This window comes from Cetorhinus maximus, chromosome 16 (assembly GCF_964194155.1).
Source record: "Cetorhinus maximus chromosome 16, sCetMax3.hap1.1, whole genome shotgun sequence".
Lineage (NCBI taxonomy): Eukaryota > Metazoa > Chordata > Chondrichthyes > Lamniformes > Cetorhinidae > Cetorhinus > Cetorhinus maximus.
Genome location: NC_135894.1, coordinates 43,093,773 through 43,118,551, shown reverse-complemented (window position 1 = coordinate 43,118,551; position 24,779 = coordinate 43,093,773). Strand labels below are relative to the sequence as shown.

At 41.8% G+C, this 24,779-nt stretch overlaps 1 protein-coding gene across 1 annotated transcript in view; it reads right to left on the bottom strand.

The window, feature by feature from the left end:
• The window catches only part of LOC144691945 (gamma-aminobutyric acid receptor subunit rho-3-like), a 35,626-nt gene extending 11,176 nt beyond the window's left edge, over positions 1-24,450 (bottom strand). Inside the window, exons 1-5 of the mRNA XM_078560510.1 lie at positions 24,177-24,450; positions 19,271-19,377; positions 11,308-11,375; positions 9,946-10,169; positions 7,322-7,404 (exon numbers count right to left, since the gene is read on the bottom strand). Coding sequence (XP_078416636.1) covers positions 7,322-7,404; positions 9,946-10,169; positions 11,308-11,375; positions 19,271-19,377; positions 24,177-24,292 — 598 coding nt within the window. The 5' untranslated portion in view covers positions 24,293-24,450. The remainder of the gene's footprint in view (positions 1-7,321; positions 7,405-9,945; positions 10,170-11,307; positions 11,376-19,270; positions 19,378-24,176) is intronic.
• Between the last annotated feature and the right edge of the window lie 329 nt (positions 24,451-24,779).

The window sequence follows — 24,779 nt, the reverse complement described above, 5'->3', positions numbered from 1 at the left end:
ATTCAACCAGGGTTGATCCCCTGTCTTGTTGGCAATGGTAGAGTGAGGGATATGCCAGGCCATGAGGTTACAGATTGTGGTTGAGTATAATTCTGCTGCTGCTGATGACCCACAGTGCCTCATGAATGCCCAGTCTTGAGATGTGTGATCTGTTCAAAATCTATCCCATTTAGCACAGTGGACTGTGTGGTGGTCACTCTTACCGCTGCTGTAGATGCATCTGTGGCAGGCAGATTGGTGAGGATGAGGTCAAGTATCTTTCCCTTTTGTGTTCCCTTTACTACCTGCCGCAGACCCAGTCCAGCAGGTATGTCCTTTTGGACTCAGCCAGCCCGATCAGTAGTGGTGCTACAAAGACACTCTTGGTGATGGACATTGAAGTCTCCCACCCACTCCACATTCTGTGCCCTTGCCACCCTCAGTGCTTCTTCCAAGTGGTGTTCAACATGGAGGAGTACTGATTCATCAGCTGAGGAGGGGACAGGTACGTGGTAATCAACAGGAGATTTCCTTGTCCATATTTAACCTGATGCCACGAGACTTCATAGGGTCCGGAGTCAATGTTGAGGAATCCCAGGGCAACTCCCTCCCAACTATATACCACTGTGCCACCACCTCTGCAGGGGTGGTGATGGTGGTGTCTGGGACATTGTAAGGTACGATTCCATGAGTATGACTATGTCAGACTGTTGCTTGACTAGTCTGTGCAACAGCTCCCCCAATTTTGGCACATGCCCCCAGATGTTAATAAGGAGGGCTTTGCAGGGTCGACAGGGCTGAGTTTGCCATTGTAATTTCCAGTGCCTAAGTTGATGCCGGTTTGATACAACTGAGTGGCTTGCCAGGCCTGCTAGAGGGCATTTAGGAATCAACCACATTGTTGTGGGTCTGGAGTCACATGTTGGCCAGACCAAGTAAGGACAGCAGATTTCTTTCCCTAAAGAATCTGTCATGGTGGGATTCGAACCCGGATCTCTGGATTACTGTAATTCCTATTTTCCACTGCGACACTGCCTCCCTTCCACAGTTCTACAGCTGCCACATTTCCTTTGGCAACTTGCCCAGTAACTTATTCTTCATGTGTGACGTTTGATAGTAAATGCCAGTGGGCAATTATTTGCCAGTTGAATTGGCTAAGACGTCAGAAGCTTTCAGATCTTATGATATCGAGTCTTATAAGATAAAATGAAAATTTTCACAGCCATGTGGCGCAGGGTGTTTGTATACCAACAAATTGGTCATCCTGTGACATTCTGAACTCAGGTTCGGGGAAGGTACAAAAAATATGGGATAATAAGGAAAATCAAAGTAAACACATGCCATTCTTCAGCTGAGACACTTAAATTACAGAGCTATATATGGGAAAAAATCCCCACTTAACCTGCTGGATGGGACAGAATATTTAAAAGGGGAAAAAAGTTACAGCTCAGGCAATGATTCAACAAAGAGTCATCTTTTTTGTAAGGCCTCATCACTGTACACAATGAACATTCATGAAGATGTTTATGTAATTCCTTTCTCCATAGAGCGTTTGTGTATGCTTATCTGTTCAATGCAAATAATTGCACATATCTATGTCACATAATATATTCAGGAGTCAGATTCCTTGCTATTGATTTGGGCATAAACGAACATACGAACAAGGAGCAGGAGTAGGCCATTCAGACCCTCGAGCCTGCTCCACCATTTAATAAGATCAATGCTAATCTGATAGTAACCTGAAATCTACATCCCACATACTGTCGATAACCTATCACCCCCCTTGCTTACCAAGAACCTATCCACCTCTGCCTTAAAAATATTCAAAGACTCTGCTTCCACCACCTTTTCAGGAAGAGAGTTTCAAAGACTCACGACCCTCTGAGTGAAAACATTTCTCCTCATCTCTATCTTAAATGGGCGACTCCTTATTTTTAAACAGTGACCCCCTAGTTCTAGATTCTCCAACAAGTGGAAACATCCTTTCCACATCCACCCTGTCAAGACCCCTCAGTATCTTTTCAATCAAGTCACCTCTTACTCTTCTAAACTCCTGCTGATACAAGCCTAGTCTGTCCAACCTTTCCTCATAAGACAACCCACCCATTCCAGCTATTAGGCTGGTAAACCTTCTCTAAACTGCATCCAACGCATTTACATCCTTCCTTGAATAAGGTGACCAACACTGTAAACAGTACTCCAAACGTGGTCTCACCAATGCCCTATACAACTGGAGCATAACCTCCCTACTTCTATATTCAATTACCCTCACAATAAATGTTAACATTCTATTAGCTTTCCTAATCACTTTCTGTTCTTGACATACTAGCCCTTTGTGATTCATGCACTAGGACACCCAGATCCCCCTCAGGGCTCTGCAATCTCCCACCATTTAGATAATATGCTTCTTTTTTGTTCTTCTGCCAAAATGAACAATTTCACATTTTCTCACATTAAACACCATCTGACAAATCTTTGCCGATTCACTTAACCCATCTATATCTATTTGTAGCCTCTTATGTCCTCTTCACAACTTACTTTCCGACCTATCTGTGTGTCATCAGCAAATTTGGAAACCATCCCCTCTGTCCCTTTATCCAAGTCATTTATATAAATTCTAAACAGTTGAGGTCCCAGCACTGATCCCTGTGGCATGCCACTAGTTACATCTTGCCAACCTGAAAAAGACCCATTTATGCCTACTCTCTGCTTCCTGTTAGCTAGCCAATCTTTTATCCATGCCAATATGTTACCCCCCTATACCATGAGCTTTTATTTTCTACAATAACCTTTGATGTGGCACCTTATCAAATGCCTTCTGGAAATCTAAGTACAGAATATCCACCAGCTCCCCTTTATTCACAGCACATGTTACTTCTTCAAAGAACTCCAATAAGTTGGTTAAACATGATTTCCCTTTCATAAAACCATGTTGACTCTGCCTGATTACCTTAACCTTATCTAAGAGCCCTGCTATAACTTCTTAAATAATAACTTCTTATGTTTTCCCTATGACAGATGTTAAGCTAACTGGCCTGTAATTTCCCGCTTTCTGTCTCCCTCCATTTTTGAATAATGGAGTTACATTTGCCATCTTCCAATCTACTGGGACCTTCCCTGAATGTAGGTAGTTTTGGAAAATTAAAACCAATGCATCAACTATCACACTAGGCACTTCTTTTAAGACCCTAGGATGAAGTCCATCAGGACCCGGGCACTGGTCAGCCTGCAGCTCCAACAATTTATTCAGTACCACTTCTCTGGTGACTGTAATTTTCCTGACTTCCTTCCCCACTTCCATTTCCTGGTTTATAGCTGCTTCTGGGATGTTACTTGTATCCACTATAATGAAAACTGATGTAAAATACCTGTTCAATTCATCTGCCATCTCCTTGTTTTCCATTATCAATTCTCCAGACTCACTTTCTATAGGACCAACGCTCACTTTGTTAACACTTTTCTTTGTTAAATATTTATAAAAACTCTTACTATCTGTTTTTATATTTCTAGCTAGTTTTCTGTCATATTCTAATTTTTCCCTCCTTATTAATCTTTTAGTCATTCTTTGCTGTTCCTTATAATCTGTCCAATCTTCTGGCCTTCCACCTATCTTTGCACAATTATATGATTTTTCTTTAAGTTTGATACTATATTTAAACTTTCTAGTTAACCATGGATGGTGTCTCCATCCCTTGGACTTTTTCTTACTCGTTGGAATGTATATATTCTGTGCATTCTAAAATATCCCCTTAAATATTAGCCACTGCATCTCTATTGACCTATTCCTTAACCTAATTTGCCAATTCACTTTTGCCAGCTCAGCTTTCATGCTCTCATAATTGCCCTTATTGAAGTTTAAAAACTTAGTCTCAAACCCACTCCTCTCTCCCACAAACTGAATGTAAAATTCAATCATATTATGGTCGCTGCTTCCTAGGGGTGCCTTCACTATAAGATCATTAATTACTCCCACCTCATTGCACAATACCAGGTCTAGTATAGCCTGCTCTCTGACTGGCTCCAGAACATGCTGTTCTAAGAAACTATTCCGAAAACATTCAATGTACTTCTCATCGAGGCTACCTTTGCCCATCTGACTTTTCCAGTCTATATGTAAATTAAAATCTCCCATGCCTTTCTGACAAGCTCCAATTATTTCTTCCTTTATGCTCAACCCTACCATGTGATTACTGTTAGGGGGCCTGTACACAATTCCCACAAGTGACTTCTTACCTTTACCATTTCTCATCTCTACCCAAGCTATTTCCACATCCTGGGGTCATCCGTCTCTATTGTGCCAATACCGTCATTAACTAACCGAGCCACCCCTCTACCTTTTCCTCACTTCCTGTCCTTCCTAAATATTCTGTACCCTTCCTAAATATCCAGGTCCCAGTCCATGTCCTTCTGTAGCCACGTCTCCATAATGGCTATCAAATCGTAATTATTTATTTCTATGTGCACTCTCAGTTCATCTGTTTTGTTTCGAATGCGACATGTATTCAGATACAGAGCTTTTGGTTTTATCCTTTTATTCTTTTTAGAGCCTTTAGTTTTGTCTGTTGATTTACTGTTAGATTCGTACTCTCGATCCCTTCCTGTCATGGTCTGCTTTTCATTTCCCGTAATAATTCCTCTCTCTTTTGCCTTGTCTCTGATCTTTGGTTTACCACACCTTCCCAAATTTGATCTTTTGCCCCCACTATTTAGTTTAAAACCCTCTCTACTTCCCTGGTTATGCGGCTCGTGAGAACATCGGTCCCAGCATGGTTCAGGTGTAAGCCGTCCCAATGGTACAGATCCCACTTTTCCCAGTACTGCTGCCAGTGCCCCACGAACCGGAACTCACTAATCCCACACCAGACTTAGAACCACACATTTGTCTCCCTAATCTGATTTGTCCTATGCTAATTTGCATATGGCTCAGGTAATAATCCAGAAATTATTACTTTTGAGGCTCTGCTTCTTAATTTGGTGCCCAGCTCGTCGTACTGACTATGCAGAACCTCCTTCTTTGTCCTGCCTATGTCGTTGGTACCTACATGGACCATGATGACTGGGTCCTTTCCCTCCCACTGCAAGTTCCTCTCCAGCTGCGAGCAGATGTCCTGAACCCTGGCACTGGGCGGGCAACACAGCCGCCTGGACTCTTGCTCTTTGCTGCAGAGAACGGTGTCAATTCCTCTGACTATACTATCACCTCCTACCATGACATTGCTTTTTGCTCTCCCCACTTGAATGGCTTCCTTCATGGTGCCATGTCCAGTTAGTTCATCCACCCTGCAACCTCCACTCTCATCCGAACAAGCTGAAAAAAACCTCAAACCTGTTGGACAATTGCAGAGGCTGCCATTCCTGCGCCCCTGCGCTCTGAGTCTCCTTACCTGTCTCACTTGCAGTCTCACTCCCCTGTCCCTGACCACTGATCAAATCAGAAGACCCTGTCCTAAGAGGTGTGACTGCCTCCTGGCACAAAGAACCCAGGTAACATTCCCCTTCCCTGATGCGTCGCAGTGTCAGTAGTTCAGCCTCCAGCTCATAAACTCTGAGCTGAAGCTGCTCTAACTTCAAACACTTACTGCAGACATGTTTGCCCTGGATGAAATTGGCATCCAGGATTTCCCACATGCTGCAGCTGTGACAATTTTAATTACTCGATTGATTTGAGCAGAGAGACATAATTCAGTGGGCGGAATTTTCCATGCCTGCTGGCATCAGGCATTTGATGGCGAGAGCGGACAATATGGTGAGAATGTTAAAAATCGGTTTCACTACATCATGAAACCAGTTTGCAATCATCTGCTCTACTCATCAATGGCGGGCTGCGTTTCCCGCTGTCAGATGTCAGGAACCTCATTGTAATACATCTGCATAACATTATAAGCCCACCGGAATCATACCCTCACGCTGGATCATCTCAGCACGTTAGCGTGATTGCACATCGACATGTTTCATAACTGTACATAAGTGACATGCACCTGCTGAGCTGCACTTCACTCGGGACATTGAGGTTTGTTTGCATACCTTGATTTGGGCAGAACTTTCAGTCATCAGCGCCAGGCTTTACAGGCAGCACCACATCACTTATAGGCGGGCTCTAGGGCCAGTCTCTATCTACCAGGGGTGGCTTCTCAATGGCTGCAGGGCGAAGGTTTGCTTGGGTAAAGGGGAGAAGTGGCCTCAGGCAAGGGAAGAGGCGAGGGTTGTACTGGAGAAGGGGGTATCCTAGGGTGTGTATTGGGGCACAGGTTGATCTGTGCAAGTGGCCTCAAGATGATGAGGCCAGAGGAAGCAATCTCCAGAGGAGATCAGGCCAGATGGAGATGAGAAGGTGCGTGTGAGAGGGTCAGCGGTGATGTCCCTTGAGCTGGCAGTGAGTGAGAAGCCAGTGAATACGTGTTGGGCTTGAGAGTGTGAGTTTAGAGTGAAGAGATAGTTGCCTGGCAGCACAGATGAGATCATTCATCCTCTATCTGCATTGGATGACCAACCTCTTCTGTGCAGCATTAGCACTGACCACCACTGCCATCACCTACCAAGCTGGAGTGATAATGTTGCTGCCCCTCCTGCGGCCAGAGCAAGGGTAGAGGACATCACGGTGGGCCTCTATAGCTCCAAAAAGCACTCGAGGAATGCATCATTAAACTGGGAGGCTGCAGGGGCATTTTGGGGCCATGTCTTATTTGCAGCAGTCCTGGGCTGGAAACACTGAGAGATGTGTGCGCAGCTACACTTTAGATGTTGCGCCCAGCATGATGAAGCGGTGTGGCGGGCGACTCGGAGCCTGCCCACCATCGAAACAGCGTGTTTCCCAGTAATGCATGATTCATGAGGCGGGATTGGGATGACATGGCATGAAAAGCCGCCATTGTGGCCGCCAGGTAAAATGTCCTTTTTCCCGTCCGCTAGTGCAAATCTGGGATGATTCCACCCAGTCTATTGTAAAGAAGTACTAATAAATCTTTTTATTGGTTGGGAAACATGAATAATTTTATCACGATGATAAAATATCATATACAACTATGTGTTTTGATGTGATTTATGTTATTATAGTTAGTGTTAGTAAAATAATTAAAAGAATTACAAAATATGCCATGTCCTTTGACTTTTCTAGTATTTGACTGTGCCATACTGAACTTTAGCTGACTTTAATTCTCATCATTCTGTTAATGAAAATAATAGTATAGGCAATAATGGAAACAAAGAAAATTGCTGCCTCTGATAGTTATATCATTTTGGATAATGCTATATAAAAGCTTCATATTTCATGACTGGCTAAGTGCATTGAAGAATAAACAAATATAGCCAGTCAAATTCAACAAACTAAATAACAGATACTTACAGCTTTCAAGTTCAAGTGAGCAGTTCTGTGTATCAAGGGGAAAGCTGCTAAAATCCATTGAACACATGGCAGTGACTGTTATCCTACAAGAAACATTCATAATAAATTATAAATGATGCTTTAATTTCAGCCACATAAACACCAAAACACTTTGACCAATAGATTTAACACCATTATGGGAATAGTAACATGGTGGGAATGTTCCTGGACTAACACTGCAGCGATGTGTTCAAATCCCACCATGGCAGCTGGAGGAATTTAAATTTAATTAATGAACCTGGAATAAAATGTTAGTCACAGTAGTGATTATTATGAAATTATTGGATAATCGTAAAAACCTATTTGGTTCACCAATGCCCATAAAGAATGCAAATCTGCCATCCTACTCGGTCTGGCCTACATGTGACTACAGACCTAATGTCGTTGGTTCTTAACTGCTACCTGAATGGCCTAACAAGCCACTCAGTTATACCAAACCACTACAGAAATGTTGAACTAGGATAAAACCTGACCACAATTGGTAGTCTCAGTCCAGCACATTCCCACTCTGCCATCATGTCAGGGGACCAACCTTGGTTCAAAGAAGATTGCAGGAGAACATGCCAGAAGCAGCATTAAGCATACCTAAAAATGAAATACCAGCCTGGTGAAGCTACAACACAGCACTAAGTGCATGCTAGACAGTGGAAGCACCATGCTACAGACAGAGCTAAGCGATCCCACAACCAACCAGTCAGATCAAAACTCTGCAGTCCTGCCACATCCCAACATGAATGATGGTGGAAAACTAAACACTAACCAGAGGAGGCTCCACAAACATCCCCATCCTCAATGATGGGGAGCTCAGCACATCAACAAAAGACAAAGTTGAAGCATTTGCAGCCATCTTCAACCAGAAGTGCTGAGTGGCAGCAGATGCATGGGAACACCACCATTTGCAAGTTCCCCTCCAAGTTTCATATCATCCTGACTTGGAACCATATCACCATTTTTCACTGTAGTTAAATCAAAATCCTGAAACTCCCTCCACTACAGCACTAGGGGTATACCTACACCACATGGACAGCAGCAATTCAATAAGGTAGCTCATCATCACCTTCTGAAGGGGATGGTCAACAAATGCTGTCCTTCTCAGCAACACTCACATCCCATGAAAGAATTTTAAAAAGTGATGTTTAGTATACTTGATAAGATTGGAGATACATCAGCACTGAAAAATTATCCTCTGTTGTTGTCCATGTAGCCAACTATGAAAGAGGATCTATATCACAGAATTTGTACTCATTTTCATATGTACAATGCATTTAAATTGTCACACAATAGAGATTTAGACTGTTAGGAGCACTGGCTTCAAGTTACTCAAGAAAGTTAAGAACTCATTTCACTCAAATAAAAAACATGAAAGTACATAATTTCAAATGCGCAGATTGATTTTGGAATCATTACAATTTCCAACTCATGATTGATAAGTTTTTAATACGATTTAAAATAGTTCATGTTCAATGTTCATGCTACCCAATCACAGCAACACTGTCTAAGAATTCCTTGAACCATAACCATATTAGAACATCAGCAAGCCTAATGCAAAGCTAGGTTACCATCCAGGATCCTGATGGTGGTGAAGGTTTCCTTACAATGCCGAAGAAACAAGTTGAGACCACTGCACAAAGGGTCTTAGTGCACCTTAAAATAGGTGTGAGTTCCAATATGAGGCCTGTGTCATGTTTGAAAACTGCATAAAAAATGGAGGAAGACCACCACCCTAACCCTAACCTTCACCTTCCACCTGCTCACTTCCTCTACTTTTGGAACCAGGTATGAAGGACCTGAGTGAATGCACTATCTCCATGCAGCTGGCCGTCTGATTTACTTCAGGGAGTCATTCAACTCCACTGGAGAACATCCTGCAATGCGGCTCCCAGCTTCAATATGTTGCCTACATGTTATTAATGTGCCATTAAGAACAATTAGTTCACTTTCCTTCGCCACCAAAATTTCCCCTTTTGTGAAGGCAATTTTGCAATCCTCAGTCAAGAGTACTGCAGTAAAGCTCTCTGGGAAAACTTTCCTTTTGCTTGTAACCTACTCAAATGACAGAGCACACATGCTGAACTATGTATATACATTTGCTTTATCTTTGGGTCGACTTTTTTTTTCTTAAATCAAAAATAGGGACTTTTGTATTTTCCAAAATTTGATCACCAACTAATGTTGCAAACAATGCAACTCTCAAATTCAACTCAGCCTGACATTAGGTAAACTCATTTCATGGACTGATTTGTAGCATTGCAATGTAAATGGTAATTAAAGTACAAATGAAAGCAATTTATACAATTATTACGTTTACTTTGCTGTAGTTTGAAAGATAGGAGCAATAATAAGAATCATAGAATACCATTTTAATGAGGTGGCAATTTGGACTGTGAGAATGGTTGATATGTTGTCTAGCCATAAAGTGGTTTGAGAGGGCACAGTGTATGCAATAAAAATTAGATTTTATGTTTCTATTGACACCAAGGAATTAACCACTTACAAGGGATTTGGCAAGGAAAGCCCAACTAAATATTAATATGGAAAAACTATACTCAGCAATACAAACACATTTTCAATTAGCAATGTTTCACCTTAGACTGTACAGGATGTTGCCATCTGGATATACCCTTAGCATGATATTCTCCATGGTTGTGTCATGTATGAAAGATCTTTTGGAGTGAACAAAAAACACATCTGGAACCCAAATTTTCTTGACTAGTCTTCCATCGAATGTCATACTTCTGTTGTTGGAACTTGAGAAAGCGAGTCTGCTATCTTTCCAGTAATGTCTTAGATATAAAGTCATTGTAAAGTCCTAAGAATATGAACAAAACATAATCATTTGGTTTGTGAGTCAAAAGAAGGATGATTATAAAAATACAGAACGTTAATGCTGGTGATTTTTCACATCTGAGGACATTGTTTTCAGTCCCTGCTCCAACCTCATTCCCTAACTAGCTGTTCCATTCCTCCCCCCGGCAACAGTCTGGGAATAACCATCCTGATCACAACACTGGTGTCATATTTGACCCCAAGATGAGCTTCCATCCATATATTCACGCCATCGCTAAGATGGCCTGTCTCCACCACCATAACATCGCCCAACTTCGCCCATGTCAGTTGATTTGCTGATTTGCTGCTGAAACCCTCACTCATGCTTTTATACCTCTAGACTTGACTATTCTAATGCGTTCCTAGCTGACCTCCCATATTCTACCCTCCATAAGCTTGTGGTCATCCAAAACTCTGCTGCCCATGTCTTAACTCAGACCAAATCCCATTCATCCATCACCCCAATGCTCACTGATCCACATTGGTTCCGAGTCAAGCAATATCTTTGTTTTAAAAATCGCATCCTTATTTACAATCCCCCCATGACCTCATCTCTGCAATCACCTCCATGCCCGCAACCTTCCAAGATATCTGCGTTCATCTAAATCTGGCTTCTTCAGCGTCCTCAATTTTATTAATTTCACCATTGGTGGTTGTGCATTCACTTGCCTAGGACCTTTGATCTGGAATTCCTTCCTAATAACTCTCTACCTCAATTTCCTCCTTTAAGGCACTCCTTAAAACCAACTTTTTTAACCAAGTATTTGGTTATCTAACCTAATACATCCTTATTTGGCTGTGTCATATTTTCTTTTAAAATGCTCCTATGAACCTCCTAGTCTTGGCACTTTTTATCACGTTAAAGGTGCTATAGAGATATAAGTTGTTGTTGCCATGTGCAAACAGAACAAACTGATGGGAGGATAGAGAGCTAGAATTCTACATCATCTAAACATCTTTTCATAGTGCTAAAAAGTGAGGGCCTTCCTATGCCAACTAATCAAATTCAAATAAAATGATAATGAAGACAGTAATATACATCGTGCTGTACCATACAATTATGTAGTGCAGTTTTACTGTAGATAAATTCCTATCCACGAATAATTAAAGCTCAGACTTACCATATCAACTTCTGAAATACTGTCAATGCTTTCAATCTGGACATCTATACCAACAGATACTGCTGCTCCTTAAAAAGTAAGCAAGAAACAAGGAACTTTAATTTGACCTTTCTAATGTTTTAATTTCTCATGGTTCCAAAGGCAGTTGTTCTACAGTACCTCATGCATTTTTAATAACATAAATAAAAAGCAAAAATTTATGCAGATGCTGGAAATCTGAAATAAAAACAGAAATGGTGGCAAGATGCTGTGGGTCAGTCAGTACATGTATGGAGAGAAGTGGAAATTGGAAGAAAAATTTTACATTCAGAGCAAGAGCAGGGAGTGGCACCACGATTGTCATCAATGTAATGAAAAGGGTGGTGAAGAATGGGAGTGACAACTAGAACATAGAATGTTTCCAATATTCCATGAAAAGGCAAGCATAGCTTGGACTAATATGGGTTGCCACAGCAACACCTTTTATTTGGAGGAAGTGAGTGGAGTCAAAGGTGAAGATGCTCAATATCGGAACACGCTCAGCCAGGTGGAGGAGGGTGATGGTGGATGCAGGGGACTGGTTTAGCCTCCATTCAAGGAAGAAGTGCAGGCCAACCTGGTTGGGGATGTGGAAGAATTGACCGCCCATGGTGAAAAGGAGACATTTAGGGCCAGGAATTTGGAAAATGTTAAAGTGACAGAGGACAGAGGATGTTGGAAAATTCATGGATATAGGCCAGAAGAAAGAGATGTTTAGCTGGCTGAAATGATCTTCATGGCAGATGAAGGTAAGGAAACATTTAAAATATAAAAGAGAGAAATAACATGAATGCTGAGGCAGTGGTAAACAAAACAAATCTGAAGTTGAAACAGGAAAGTTAGTAAAGTGGGGTGGTATCCAATGATCTAAGGACACCTTCTGCTCCACGAAAATGATGATCTGACAGAGTACTCAGCTTAATTACAGCATCACAGGGGCCTGCACCTCCAAGTGCTGGGTCACGAGAAGGCATCACTTCGAAAAGCGTGTTTGCTCAGTACCTAGAGGGACCAGGCAGCGTATGAAAGGGGGGTGACATCATTTTGAAACCAATTGCCTTAAAAGGATGGGTCTTCCTGCCATTGCCAGGCTTTTGGGTGCTCCTTCAATATGCCCAGTTATCTGCAGGGGAAGAACCTACCTTTACATTTCTCTCAATCTGATTTCCTAGTTTGCCTAATCCAGCTCTTAGAGCTTTGTGTAAATTGAAGCTCTTGGTTTCTAAAACCCCCAACTGCAGCATTCATAAGAGAAATTTCCTCTGGCTATCTATTCTTAGACAGTTATGGAGCTACCATAGTGCTATGCATATTTTCCAAACTTTGCTTGTAGTTTCTATGCTGGGATTACAAATTCAGCCCTTATAAATTGAGATTTAAACAGTGTTGTATTAACTTGAGTTTGGGATTGCAACTTTGAGTGATAGCAACCAAAAGAAAGTAACAACTATAAGTTCCCATCAATTAAATGTGTAGAATTCTCTTTCCCCATTCACAGATATGAATAGAAATAACCAAACATGAACAAATGTGATCTTAAAAGAAATTTGTTCTTACCTAAATTTATCTTGAAGAGCAACCTCTAAATAGTTATATCTACTAGCATCATAATACAAATACAACAATTAGCACGAGGGCAGAAAAAGTTATTTGAGTCTACAATTTAAAACTGATACTGTTTACTGCAATCAATCCCATTGTAACAAACAGGCATGTATAATTCTACTACATCCTGCAGACAAGAGGCACAGAAAATTAGTCTAAGCTTATCCTACTTTCACCTGAAAGTAAAGCAAACTTCTCCCCTGTCAAGTAAAACAGATTTTAAAAAGCAACCAGATTTTATAATTTGCAACATCGAAAACCTTTGCCAATAATGAAAATAAATATTAAAAATTCTACAAGTTAATAAGGCATATTATCATTTCATTTATAATGTGGCTTTTTTTCCTACACCATTTGACTTTACCTTGTTGACATAATACTACTGTTGTTTTTGTACCATTTTTTAACTTACATTACGGAGTTAAAATAGCATTTCTATTATATAAGACAAAAAAAACACGTTTTCTTAGTCTCTAATTTAGGATCAGATATATCAGCTCTTTTGCAGTCAGTGGCAAAGGGATGGAACTTGCTGCTGACCTTGAAAATTACTGCCCACATAGATTTAGCAGGCTCTAGAGCATTGATTTTTCCCATTCCAATGTGACTTTCAATCTGGCACCATCTGTATGGGATCTGTGGTGTCCAAGAGCAATGAAGCCTTCAAGCAGGCTGAGCAGCCAATCAGATTGAAGAATTCTCACAGACAGCAACCCAGGAAATAAAATGCACACATTATAATTCACTCCTTATTAATTTTACAAAAAGCGAAATAATTATTGGGACATACAATGGGAGTTAGGTAAAGGCTGAACTATCATAAATATTAAGAAAAATATATTTTTTACTACTTTAAAAATTATAGAATATTTATCATGGAATGGAGGTAACAATACTCCAATGTATAAAATTAGTTTTACAGAACTAAAGAGGGATTCAGCAATAGTCTGTCTTAGTACACTGTTAAAATTTCAATTACTTGGGTATCTAGTTAGGTAGGTGCATAGACTTGGTTTCCATTGGTTTGAGCGGTCTCACCTGCACCCAACCTGTCCGCCCTGCCATGTGTCCACGTCAGTGCCTGACTGTAGCTTGCACGTGCCAGCACTTGTCCACGTGACAATAACAGCACAGAAACAGGCCATTTAGCCCATCTGCTCCGTGTCGGCATTTCTGCTCCACACGAGCTTCCCCCCACCTGCCTCCACCACCCCCCAACCCCATCACCACATCCTTCTATCCCTTTCTCTCTCTTTTGTTTGTCCAGCTTCCCCCACAGGAACAGGAGGAGGCCATTCAGCCCCTTGAACCCTGTTGCTATTCAGCGAGAACATGGCTGATCGCAACCTAATTCCACATGGCCACCTTTGCCCCATCTTGCTTTGGATAACAAAACCCAGATTTAAAATTAACACTCGATCCAGCATCAACTGCCGTTTGCAGAAGAGAATTCCAAACTTCTCCCACTCTTCGTGCATTGAAGTGTTTCCTAATTTCACTCTGGAAAGATCTGGCTTGAACTTTTACATTCTGCCCCTGAGTCCTAGGCTCCCCAACCAGCAGGAATATTTTCTCTCTATTGCCCCTTCTCTGTTCCCCTTAATATCTTGTAAACTCTGATTGAATCACCCCCTGTACCTTCTAAATCCCAGAGAATACACCCCCAATTTGTGTTTAATCTCTCCTCATAATTTAACCCTTGGAGTCCAGCTATCATTCTGGTAAATGAACACTGCACTCCTTCCAAGGCCAGCATATCCTTCCCAAGGTGTGGGGCCCAGAACGGCTCATAGTGGCTCCAGTGGTATTCTAACCAGGGCTTTGTACAGATTCAGCAAGAATTCTACCCCCTTGTATTCTCATGCTCCAGATAGAAAGGCCAGCATTCTGTCATTCTATCAGCCGTTTGGATTACATTCTGCACCTGCTCACAATATTTTAATGATCTGTGTGTTAGGATCTACCACCATGTCCTGTTCCTTTCCCCCCTCAATGCATCGACGCTGGTCATCTCGACTACTCCCTGTGGCAGCGAGTCCCACATTCTCCCCACTGTCTGGGTAGAGAAGTTTCTCCTGAATTCCCTGATTGGATTTATTAGGGACTGTCTTACAGTGATGGCCCCATAATTTTGGTCTCTCTCTCCCACCCACCAGCCCGCCAAGTGGAAATTGTTGATAAATAATTATTACCAATAAATGGAAATAATTGATGTATCGCAAGGCAGACACTGAATCTCAATTTTAAAATTCTCATTCTTGTTTCCATATCCTTCCATGGTCCCACCACCTCTCTATCTCTTACCTCCTACAGCCACTACAACCTCCCCTATCTCTGTAACCGTCTCCAGTCCCTGCAACCCTCCATATCTCTGTAACCTCCTCCAGCCCATACAAACCTCCCCATCTTTGTAACCTCCTCCAGCCCCTACAACCCTCCCTAACTCTGTAACCTCCTCCAGTCCTTACAACCCTTCCTATCTCTGTAACCTCCTCCAGCCCCTACAACCTCCACTATCTCCATAACCTTCTCCAGTCCCTGCAACCCTTCCTATCTCTGTAACCTCCTCCAGCCCCTACAACCTCCCCTATCTCTGTAACCTTCTCCAGTCCCTGCAACCCTCCCTAGCTCTGTAACCTCCTCCAGCCCCTACAAACCTCCCCATCTTTGTAACCTCCTTCAGCCCCTACAACTATCCCTAACTCTGTAACCTCCTCCAGTCCCTACAACCCTTCCTATCTCTGTAACCTCCTCCAGCCCCTACAACCCTCCCTATCTCTGTAACCTCCTCCTGTCCCTACAATTCTTCCTATCTCTTACCTCCTCCAACCCCTACAACCCTCCCTATCTCTGTAACCTCCTCCTGCAGCTCTTACAACCCACCCTAGCAGCTAACATAAAAGGAAATCCCAAAGTATTCTATAAACACGTCAATAGTAAAAGGAGGAGTAGGGCATATTAGGGACTAAAAAGGTGATTTACATGTAGAGGCAAAAGGCATGGCTGAGGTGTTAAATTAATACTTTGCATCTGTCTTTACCTACAAGGTAGATGCTGCCCAGGCATTGGTGAAAGAAGAGGAAACTCAGTCACAAGAAGGGTTTAAAATTGATAAGGAGGAAATGTTGGATAAGCTGTTGGTACTTAAAGTTGATAAGGCACCGGGACCAGATGAGATGCATCCAAGAACATTGAAGGAAGTGAGAGTGGAAATTGCAGAGCCACTGGTAATAATCTTTCAATGTTCCCTGGATTCGGGAGAGGTGCCAGAGGACTGGATAATTGCAAACATTACACCCTTGTTCAAAAAAGGTTGTAAAGATCTGCCCTGCAGTCAGTTTAACTTCGATGGTGGGGAAATTTCTAGAAACAATTATTCGGGATAGAATTAATAGTCACGTGGAAAAATGTGGATTGATTAGGAAGAGTCAGCATTAATTTGTTAAAGGAAAATTGTGTCTAACTTACTTGCTGGAGTTTTTTGAAGAGATAATAGAGTTGGTTGATGAGGGCAAGGTCATTGATGTGGTGTATATGGACTTCCAAAAGGCTTTCGATACAGTGCTACACAACAGACTTGTGAGGAAAGTTATAGGTCATGGAATAAAAGGGATGGTAGCAATGTGGATGCATAATTGGCTGAGGGATAGGAAACAGAGAATAATGATTAATGGGTATTTTTCGGGCTGGAAGAAGGTTTGTAGTGGAGTTCCCCAGGGGTCGGTATTGGGACCCTTGCTTTTCCTGATATATACAAATGATCTAGATCTTGATGTGCAGGGGACAATTTCAAAGTTTGCGGATAACACAAAACTTGGGGGAATTGTAAACCATGAGGAGGACAGTGTAGAACTTCAAAAGGACATTGACACATTAGTGGAGCTGGCAGATAGGTGGCAGATGAAGTTCAATGTGAAGAAGTGCAAGGTGATACACTTTGGTACAAAGAACATGGAGAGACAGTACAAAATAAAGGATGCTATTTTAAAGGGTGTGCAGGAGCAGAGAAGACGTGTGTATATGTACATAAGTCATTAAAAGTGGCAGGACAGATAGAGAGAGCTGTTACTAAAGCATACAATATTCTAGGCTTCATTAATAGGGACATAAAGTACAAGAGCAGGGAGGTTATGAGGAACTTATATAGGACACTGATTAGACCTCAGCTGGAGTATTGTGTACAGTTCTGGGTGTGACACTATAGGAAGGATGCAAACGCATTGGAGAGAGTGCAGAAGATGTTTACAAGAATGGTTCCAGGGATGAGATACTTCAGTTATGAGGAAAGATTGGAGAAGTTGGGACTGTTTTCCTTGGAGAGGAGAAGTCTAAGAGGAGACTTGATAGAAGTTTTCAAAATCATGAGGGGTCTGAACAGAGTAGATAGGGAGAAACTGTTCCTGCTCGTAAATGGATCGAGAACCAGAGGGCACAGTTTTAAAGTGTTTTGCAAAAGAAGTAAATGTGTGGTGAGAAAAAACTTTTTCACACAGCGAGTAGTTAGGGTTTGGAATGCACTGCCTGAAAGTGTGGTGGAGGCAGGTTCAATTGAGGAACTCAAGAGGACATCAGATGATTATTTAACTGGAAACAATGTGCAGGGTTACGGGGAAAAGGCAGGAGATTGGCACTTAGTTAAAATGCTCAGAGAGCCGGTGCAGACATGATGGGCCAAATGGCCTCATTCTACACCGTAACAATTCTGTGATACACCCCATTCAACAAGGCTTAATATTTTCAATTTTTTAAATCTATTCTTTCATGGGATGTGGTTGTCACTGGAGAAACTGGAATTTGTTGTCCATCTCTAATTGCATTGAACTGAGTGGCTTGCTAATCACACATTACTGTGGATCTGGAGTCACATGTAGGTCAGATCAGATAAGGATGGCAGATTTCCTGCCTTAAGGGACATTAGTGAACCAGATGGGTTTTTATGACAATCAATCATGGATACATGGTCACCATTACTGAGGCTAGCTTTCAATTCCAAATTTTATTAACTGAATTTAAATGCCACCTGCTGCTGCGGTGGGATCTGAACCCATGTCCCCAGAGCATTAGCCTGGGCCTCTGGCCTACTAGTCCAGTGACATTATCACTACGTCACTGTCTTCCCTTCATTATTTTTATAGTGAGAATGGTGCATAAATGGTTGAAGTTCACATCAATTCACTGATTCCATGTTGATTGTATCAGTGAATACAGCAACGGCGTACCCTCTGGAGGAGTAGGAGAGTAGGGTATCACTGAGGGGGATTCCAGATGTCCATCTTTAACTGCATAGATGCATACATCAGAAGATACTGTCTGTTTTACACAGTAATAATTGCAAACACTAACAGTTTTACCCTCACTACAACTGCAAATTCTGGGCCATTGAACAGGAACAGCTGTTTTAGCATTAAAATGCTTTTCACTCCTATATTCTTTAGGAGTTATATTATTTTAACACAACATTTTATATATAGGAGTCAATGGGAACAGTGGTGCATGAAAACTACCCCACAGGTAATATTGGATGTAAGAGGGGATTTTTCTGGGCCTGTTCCCAGGTACAATCTTCTGGGCAGATATTAAAAAAACTGTATGGATTTGAACACACACTGACTGTTTTTTTTTTCACTATTTAAATGTCTCCTACAATATCATTACAACCACATATTTTAAATTGTACATTTATGTTACACAATTGCTCCAAAATCTAGTTAGATCACTTCAGGTATTGGGAGACTCACACCTTAACTATGCAATGGTGCAGTTTGAGATTCCATGAGCGATCTTCTTCAGTTCTCTGCCCAAAGGAAGGTTAGACCAACAGTACCACAACTTCCATCACAGCTATGGCAAGGAGGCAGGTCCCAACTCCAGCCTCGCCAGAACAGGACTGAACCCTCTGCTGTTGGCACTAATCTGATCCACACCGGCCATCCAGCTAACAGAACCAACTGGCCCACAAGGAGTCCGAGTTGCTGTGGCAACATACACGCATATTGTAGCCTGGAGCTATGGATAGCGATGGTAAAGGCTTCAATTTCTTTTCAGGCTGACCAGGAATCTCTCCTGTTCTTACCCACCTGCCATTGCCGTGTGTTGGAAAGATTTATAAATTGATACTCAACCTGTTTGGCCACGTTATGAATGCACCTTGATTGGCCATCAAGTTCTGGTGTGGGACTTAAACCTGAAGCTTCTGGCTCAAAGGCAGAGATGCTACCCACTGTGCCACAAGACCTTCATTCCATGAGCTATAGAAAATACACAGTAAAAGTTACACTTTGCAAAACAGGTAAAATGCTTAAACAACTGATAAGCATAGTGAAATTGTCAGAAAACCTACCTCCGAATCCAGGTCTCATTGCAAAATCATGGTCATCTATTCTAAGGAGTTGTTCAGATTTTGTTAAGTGTGTTTTGGTTAAATCTGATCTTTTACTTTCTGGTCGACTGAAGCAAAACAAAACAAGTTTTTCAAATCTTAACAGAAAAAACATGAATGCGACACTGCTTTTAAAAGCATTAGACATTAGTAATTACAAGAGATGAATTAAATGAAATATTTCTTAATATCATTTGCTGATAAACAATACAAGAAAAGAATAGGAAGCCAAAACTGCAGGGGTGTGGTGGTGACTTCGACAACTGATCTCACCGGGATGGATGATGGAAAATGAAGCATTCAGCCTTACCACCCCATTCCTCTGAAATCCTGGGCACCAACTCATGTACTTTCACTCAGGAAGCTTTACACAGTATTAGTGAAAATGTGGCACTGGGTAAATCACAGTGTATGAAGGATCCAGTGAGATCGGTAAGAATATGCCACATTCCGAGTAGAGGGAGAGGAGAATGATGCCCATGGCTTTTGGAACCATTTGGAACCCAGAACTAAACAATATTTGCCTCAAATGAAGGATAGTTAAGGAGCATCAGGGATGAAATTGGTCTTTGACAATTGTGAATTGATAGCTTAACTTTCTTTTCTATGGAATTCAATTTGCACTCCTGCAACTTGCTCTCCATCAAAACTAAATGGATGCTCTGAGGCTATTCTCTAAGGATTTGCAGCAACTGGGAACTGGATCCTACATCCCCCATTGACAGTAACAACAGGAAAGCCTTTCCTTGTTGCAGACCAATGGAGTGTCTGGCAGCTTCACTGAAATCTGTGATAGCTCTCCTCATGATCTGCATGAGGCTGCAGTTTCTCAGGGCAGCACCACATACTCAAGCATTTTCTTTTTGATCATTTGTGGGACGTGAGAATTGCCAGCTAAGCCAGCATTTATTATCCATTCCTAATTGCCCTTGAAAGGTGGTTGTAAGCCAATTTCTTGAACTGCTGCAGTCCATCTGATGTAGGTACACCCACAGGAGGGGGTTCCAGGATTTTGATCCTGCGATAGTGATCGACCAGTGATTTGGTTCCAAGTCTGAATGGTGTGTGACTTGGTGGGGAACTTGCAGGTGGTGGTGTTCCAATGCATTTGCTGCCTTGTCCATTTGAAGGTAGAAGCTGTTGGTTTAGAATGTGCTGTTGAAGGAGCCTTGGAGAGTTGCAGTACTGCATCCTGTATATGTTAGACGCTGCTTCCATTTTGTGCTGGTGGTGGAGGGAGTGAATGTTTAAGGTGATGGATGAGCTGTTTTGCCCTATTCAAGTGGGTTGCTTTGCCCTGGATGACGTTGAGCTTCTTGGAACACTTCAAACTGCACTCACCCAAGCATGTAAATAGTGGACAGGCTTTGGGGAGTCAGAAGATGAGCTACTCACTGCAGCATTCCCGGAGACTTGCTCTTGTAGCCACAATACTTAAATGACTGGTCAAGTTAAATTTCAGGATATTGATGATGGGAATTCAGCAATAGTAATGCCATTGAACGTCAAGGACAGTTGGTTAGATTCACTCTTGTTAGAGATGGTCATTGCTTGCCACTTGTGTGATGTGAATGCTACTTGCCACTTAACAAGCCAAACCTGAATATTGTCCAGATCTTGCTGTATGCAACTACAGATTGACTCAGTATCTGAGGAAATGCGAATGGTGCTAAACATTATGCAATCATTAGTGAACATCTTCACTTCTGACTATATTTTGGAGGAAAGGTCATTGCTAAAGCAGCTGAAGATGGTTGGGCCTAGCACAAAACCCTGAGGAATTCCTGCAGTGATGTCCTGGGCTGAGATAATTGGCCTCCAACAATCACAACCATCTTCCGTTGTCCTAAGTATGACACCAACCAATGAAAAGTTTTCCCCGATTCAAACCATCTTCAATTGTGCTAAGGCTCCTTGATGCCACACTCAGCCAAATGCTGCTTTGATAGCAAGGGCAGTCACTCTCTCCCCAGCTCTGGAATTCAGCATTTTTGTCATGTTTTGACAAAGGCTGGAATGAGATCTGGAGCCCAATGGCCCTGGTGGAGCCCAAACTGTACATCATTGAGCAGGTTATTGTTGAGTAGGTGCCATCTGATAGCAATATTAACAGCATATATTAACACTTTGCAGATGATTAAGAGTCAGCTGATGGGTCAGTAATTTGCCGCATTGGATTTATCCTGCTTTTTATGGACAAGACGTACTTGGGAAATTTTCCACACTGTCAGGTAGATGATGTTGTAGCCGTACTGAAACTGCTTGGCTAGGAGCATGGCTAGTCTGGAGCTCAAGCCTTCAGCAATAAAGCCAGAATGCTGTCAGGGCCCATAGCCTTTGCTGTATCCAGTGCCTTCAGCCATTTCATGATATCACAGTGAACCAAATTGGCTGAAGATTGGCATCTGTAATACTCGGGACCTCAGGAGGAGAATGAGATAGCTGATACACTCGGCATTTCTGGCTGATGATGGCTGCATATGTTTAAGTCTTGTCTTTTGTGTTGATGTGCTGGGCTCCTCCATCATTGAAGGCGGGAATGATTCTGCAGCCTCCTCCTCCTGTCGTTGTTTAATTGTCCACCACCATTTACAACTGGGTGTGGACAGAATGCAGAGCTTTGTTCTGATCTGGTGGCTGTGGGATTGCTTAACTCTGTCTAACTCATGAAACTTCCCCTGTTTAGAATGCAAGTGCTTTTGTGTTGTAGCTTCACTGGGGTAGGCATGTCATTTTTAGCATGCAGCATTTTTCTTCAGTGCACCATGCAAGTTGCACACTGGAGGCAACAACAGGTTCCCCATGCAGAAACCTCAAGAGACAGCCACCAGTACCTCTCTCAAGAAGCAAGCTGTCAAGTGAAGCGGGCCACCTCAGCCTCAGGAGTCTTACTGCCACAGCAGCCAAATAACTTACCTGATACTGGCTCTCAGATTGCACCTAAGAAGAGTATTAGATTAGGAGAAACAATTTCATATTTATATGACCTGGCATATGAGGAAAAAGTAGATTGGCAAATGTTCACTTTTGAATTTCTCTTAGTGAATCTGCACTTATTTTGCATCAGTTGTTCATGGGCCTGAATTTCCCTCTCAGCAGCAAATAGAAGGCCCCAGTCATTTTTTATGCTTACACTTGCTCACAGACTTTCTATGGGATTTTGCACGGAAGCTTGTTGTAATTAGAAAAGCATTTGAGTGCAGCACTCTCTACAGGTTATCTGGGTCTTGTGTAAATAGAGCAAGCAACTGTGTGTCACCTTAACCAATCAGATTGAAGAATCTTAAGTAAGGAGCATGGAGTCTGAACCAGGCAGTGTCAGTTAGAATATTTAATTCAATGTCAACTCAGTTACAGAAAGTGAAATAAAGAGAGGGATGGGTGGAAATAAGACAGAGAAATATAAAAGAGACAGAAAGAAGTAGAACAAAATTCTTATTGGATTTCCAACAATAACTAAAATCTGAAGAAATGAGATAGAAACATAGAAAATAGGAGCCCCCCCTTCGAGCCTGCTCCGCCATTCATCATGATCATGGCTGATCATTCAACTCAATAGCCTGCTCCCGCTTTCTCCCCATATCCTTTGATCCCTTTCGCCCCAAGAGCTATATCTAACTCCTTCTTGAAAACATACAATGTTTTGGCCTCAGCTACTTTCAGATTCCACATTACAAAAGTTAATTTTCAGTGCCAGAGAGATTGTTTGGCAGAAATTATGATTTACCACACTACTCAATTATGCTTGAATGAACAAGCCTCAACTTTTTCTGGTGAGTTTAGTGGGTATCTTTCAAGTAAGTACAGCGACTTCACACCATTTCACGTATTTCAATGCTGAGTCCCTCAATGAGATTTGGGTTTCTGGAGCAGCAGATAACTTCCTGATTTCTACATTTAACTGTACATATGCGATTGCTTGAACTTACTCTCTGATTTACACTTTAAAAGCAATGTTAGCTGTTGGCCTTATTATTCCCACTGCAAAATCCAATCTATGGAGGTTATAGTCATATAGGAAAGGGAGCACATATTTCTTGCTCACTTATTCAGTCAGATTATTTAAGTAACCATGCAAGGCCAAAGAGAACTGAAGCACAGTGATGTTCTTGGATGGATATTGGCTTTAGATAAGTAGAATTTATGAAGAGTTGGGTCAAGAGGAGAGAGGCAGTAGAGAAGGATACAGTGGCCAATTGTATCAAAAGCTGCAGACAGGTTAAGGAAGCTGAGGAAAGATAAAGCTGCATGAGGAAAGATAAAGCACTGCAGTCACAATTGCACTGAATAGTGCTGGCATTGATGGGGAAGCTGCTGTGGCCAAGGTGAAATTGGACTGACCTGATTCAAAGAGTTGGTGATGGGAATGCTCAGTACAGAGTTAAGTAGGAGTGGCACATTGAAAAACCATGGAGAGAAAGAGGTTAGAGATGAAATGGTAGTTCAAGGCGATGAAGAGAGTTTCATAAGGTGAAGGTAGGAAAACAATCAGATGGATTTCTTAATGATAAAGACTTCCTATATAGTGCGTTCAAAACCTGCTTTCAACTGTCATTCTATGTCAATTCACCTCAGTGGGATTATTACATGAGCTCCTAGTTAGGCAGTAATTTACCATAGTACAATTTTCATGGAGTAGGGCATGCAGCCAGATGGGAACAAAAATTGCTAAAACGAGTCCTGCACTATACAAGTGAACAGAGGCGAATTAATGGTCACCATTAAGAAAATCAAATTTTCTTAATGCCAGGGCGTAAGGGAGAAGCTGAGATGGAAAATGGAAATGTTCAAACTATTTTTTTTCTTGAAAAGTCTAATACATTCATTTTGACCGAGTGATTGGTCAGATTGCCACAAAGCAGCTTACCTTTTCTGCTTGATGTCCTCCCTCGTGGGCTGCTGGTGATGATTTTTGGCATGACCTCCCTTCTCCATTGCAACCGGCAACAAGGTGAGAAACAGCAGCTCCCAAAAGAACAGCATGGCTTTTATTTCACAGGCTTCTTACACATAGAGACAGTCAAGGTAACTCAAGGCGTCATGTCATTTTAAACAGGTCACCTAAGACACCCATAAGAAAAGTATCAGCTTCTCTGAGCAAGCCACACATTTCACCGCTTCACTTTTTCTCGATTCTGGAATCCGTTTTTAGTCTGATGGAAAAATATCCTTAAAACTCAAAATAAGTCGAATAACCTTCAGGACTAAAACCTGATTGGAATAGACCCAGTCTTATAATTTATGCTTTTATTTTCGTTGTTTTGTAGGTGGTTATCACATTCAAACCCCAGCGTCTCCAGAACTGGAAAACAACAAATACATGCAAGATGCATTTCCGAGAATTAGGGAAAAGGAGTGACGTTAATTCATTTTAATCCTCTTTATAATCACCCAGATTCGACGACAAAAATAGTCCAGTAACATTAAAATCTGCTGAAAGCTCACTCAGTGTCTGCCACCTTATTGGAAA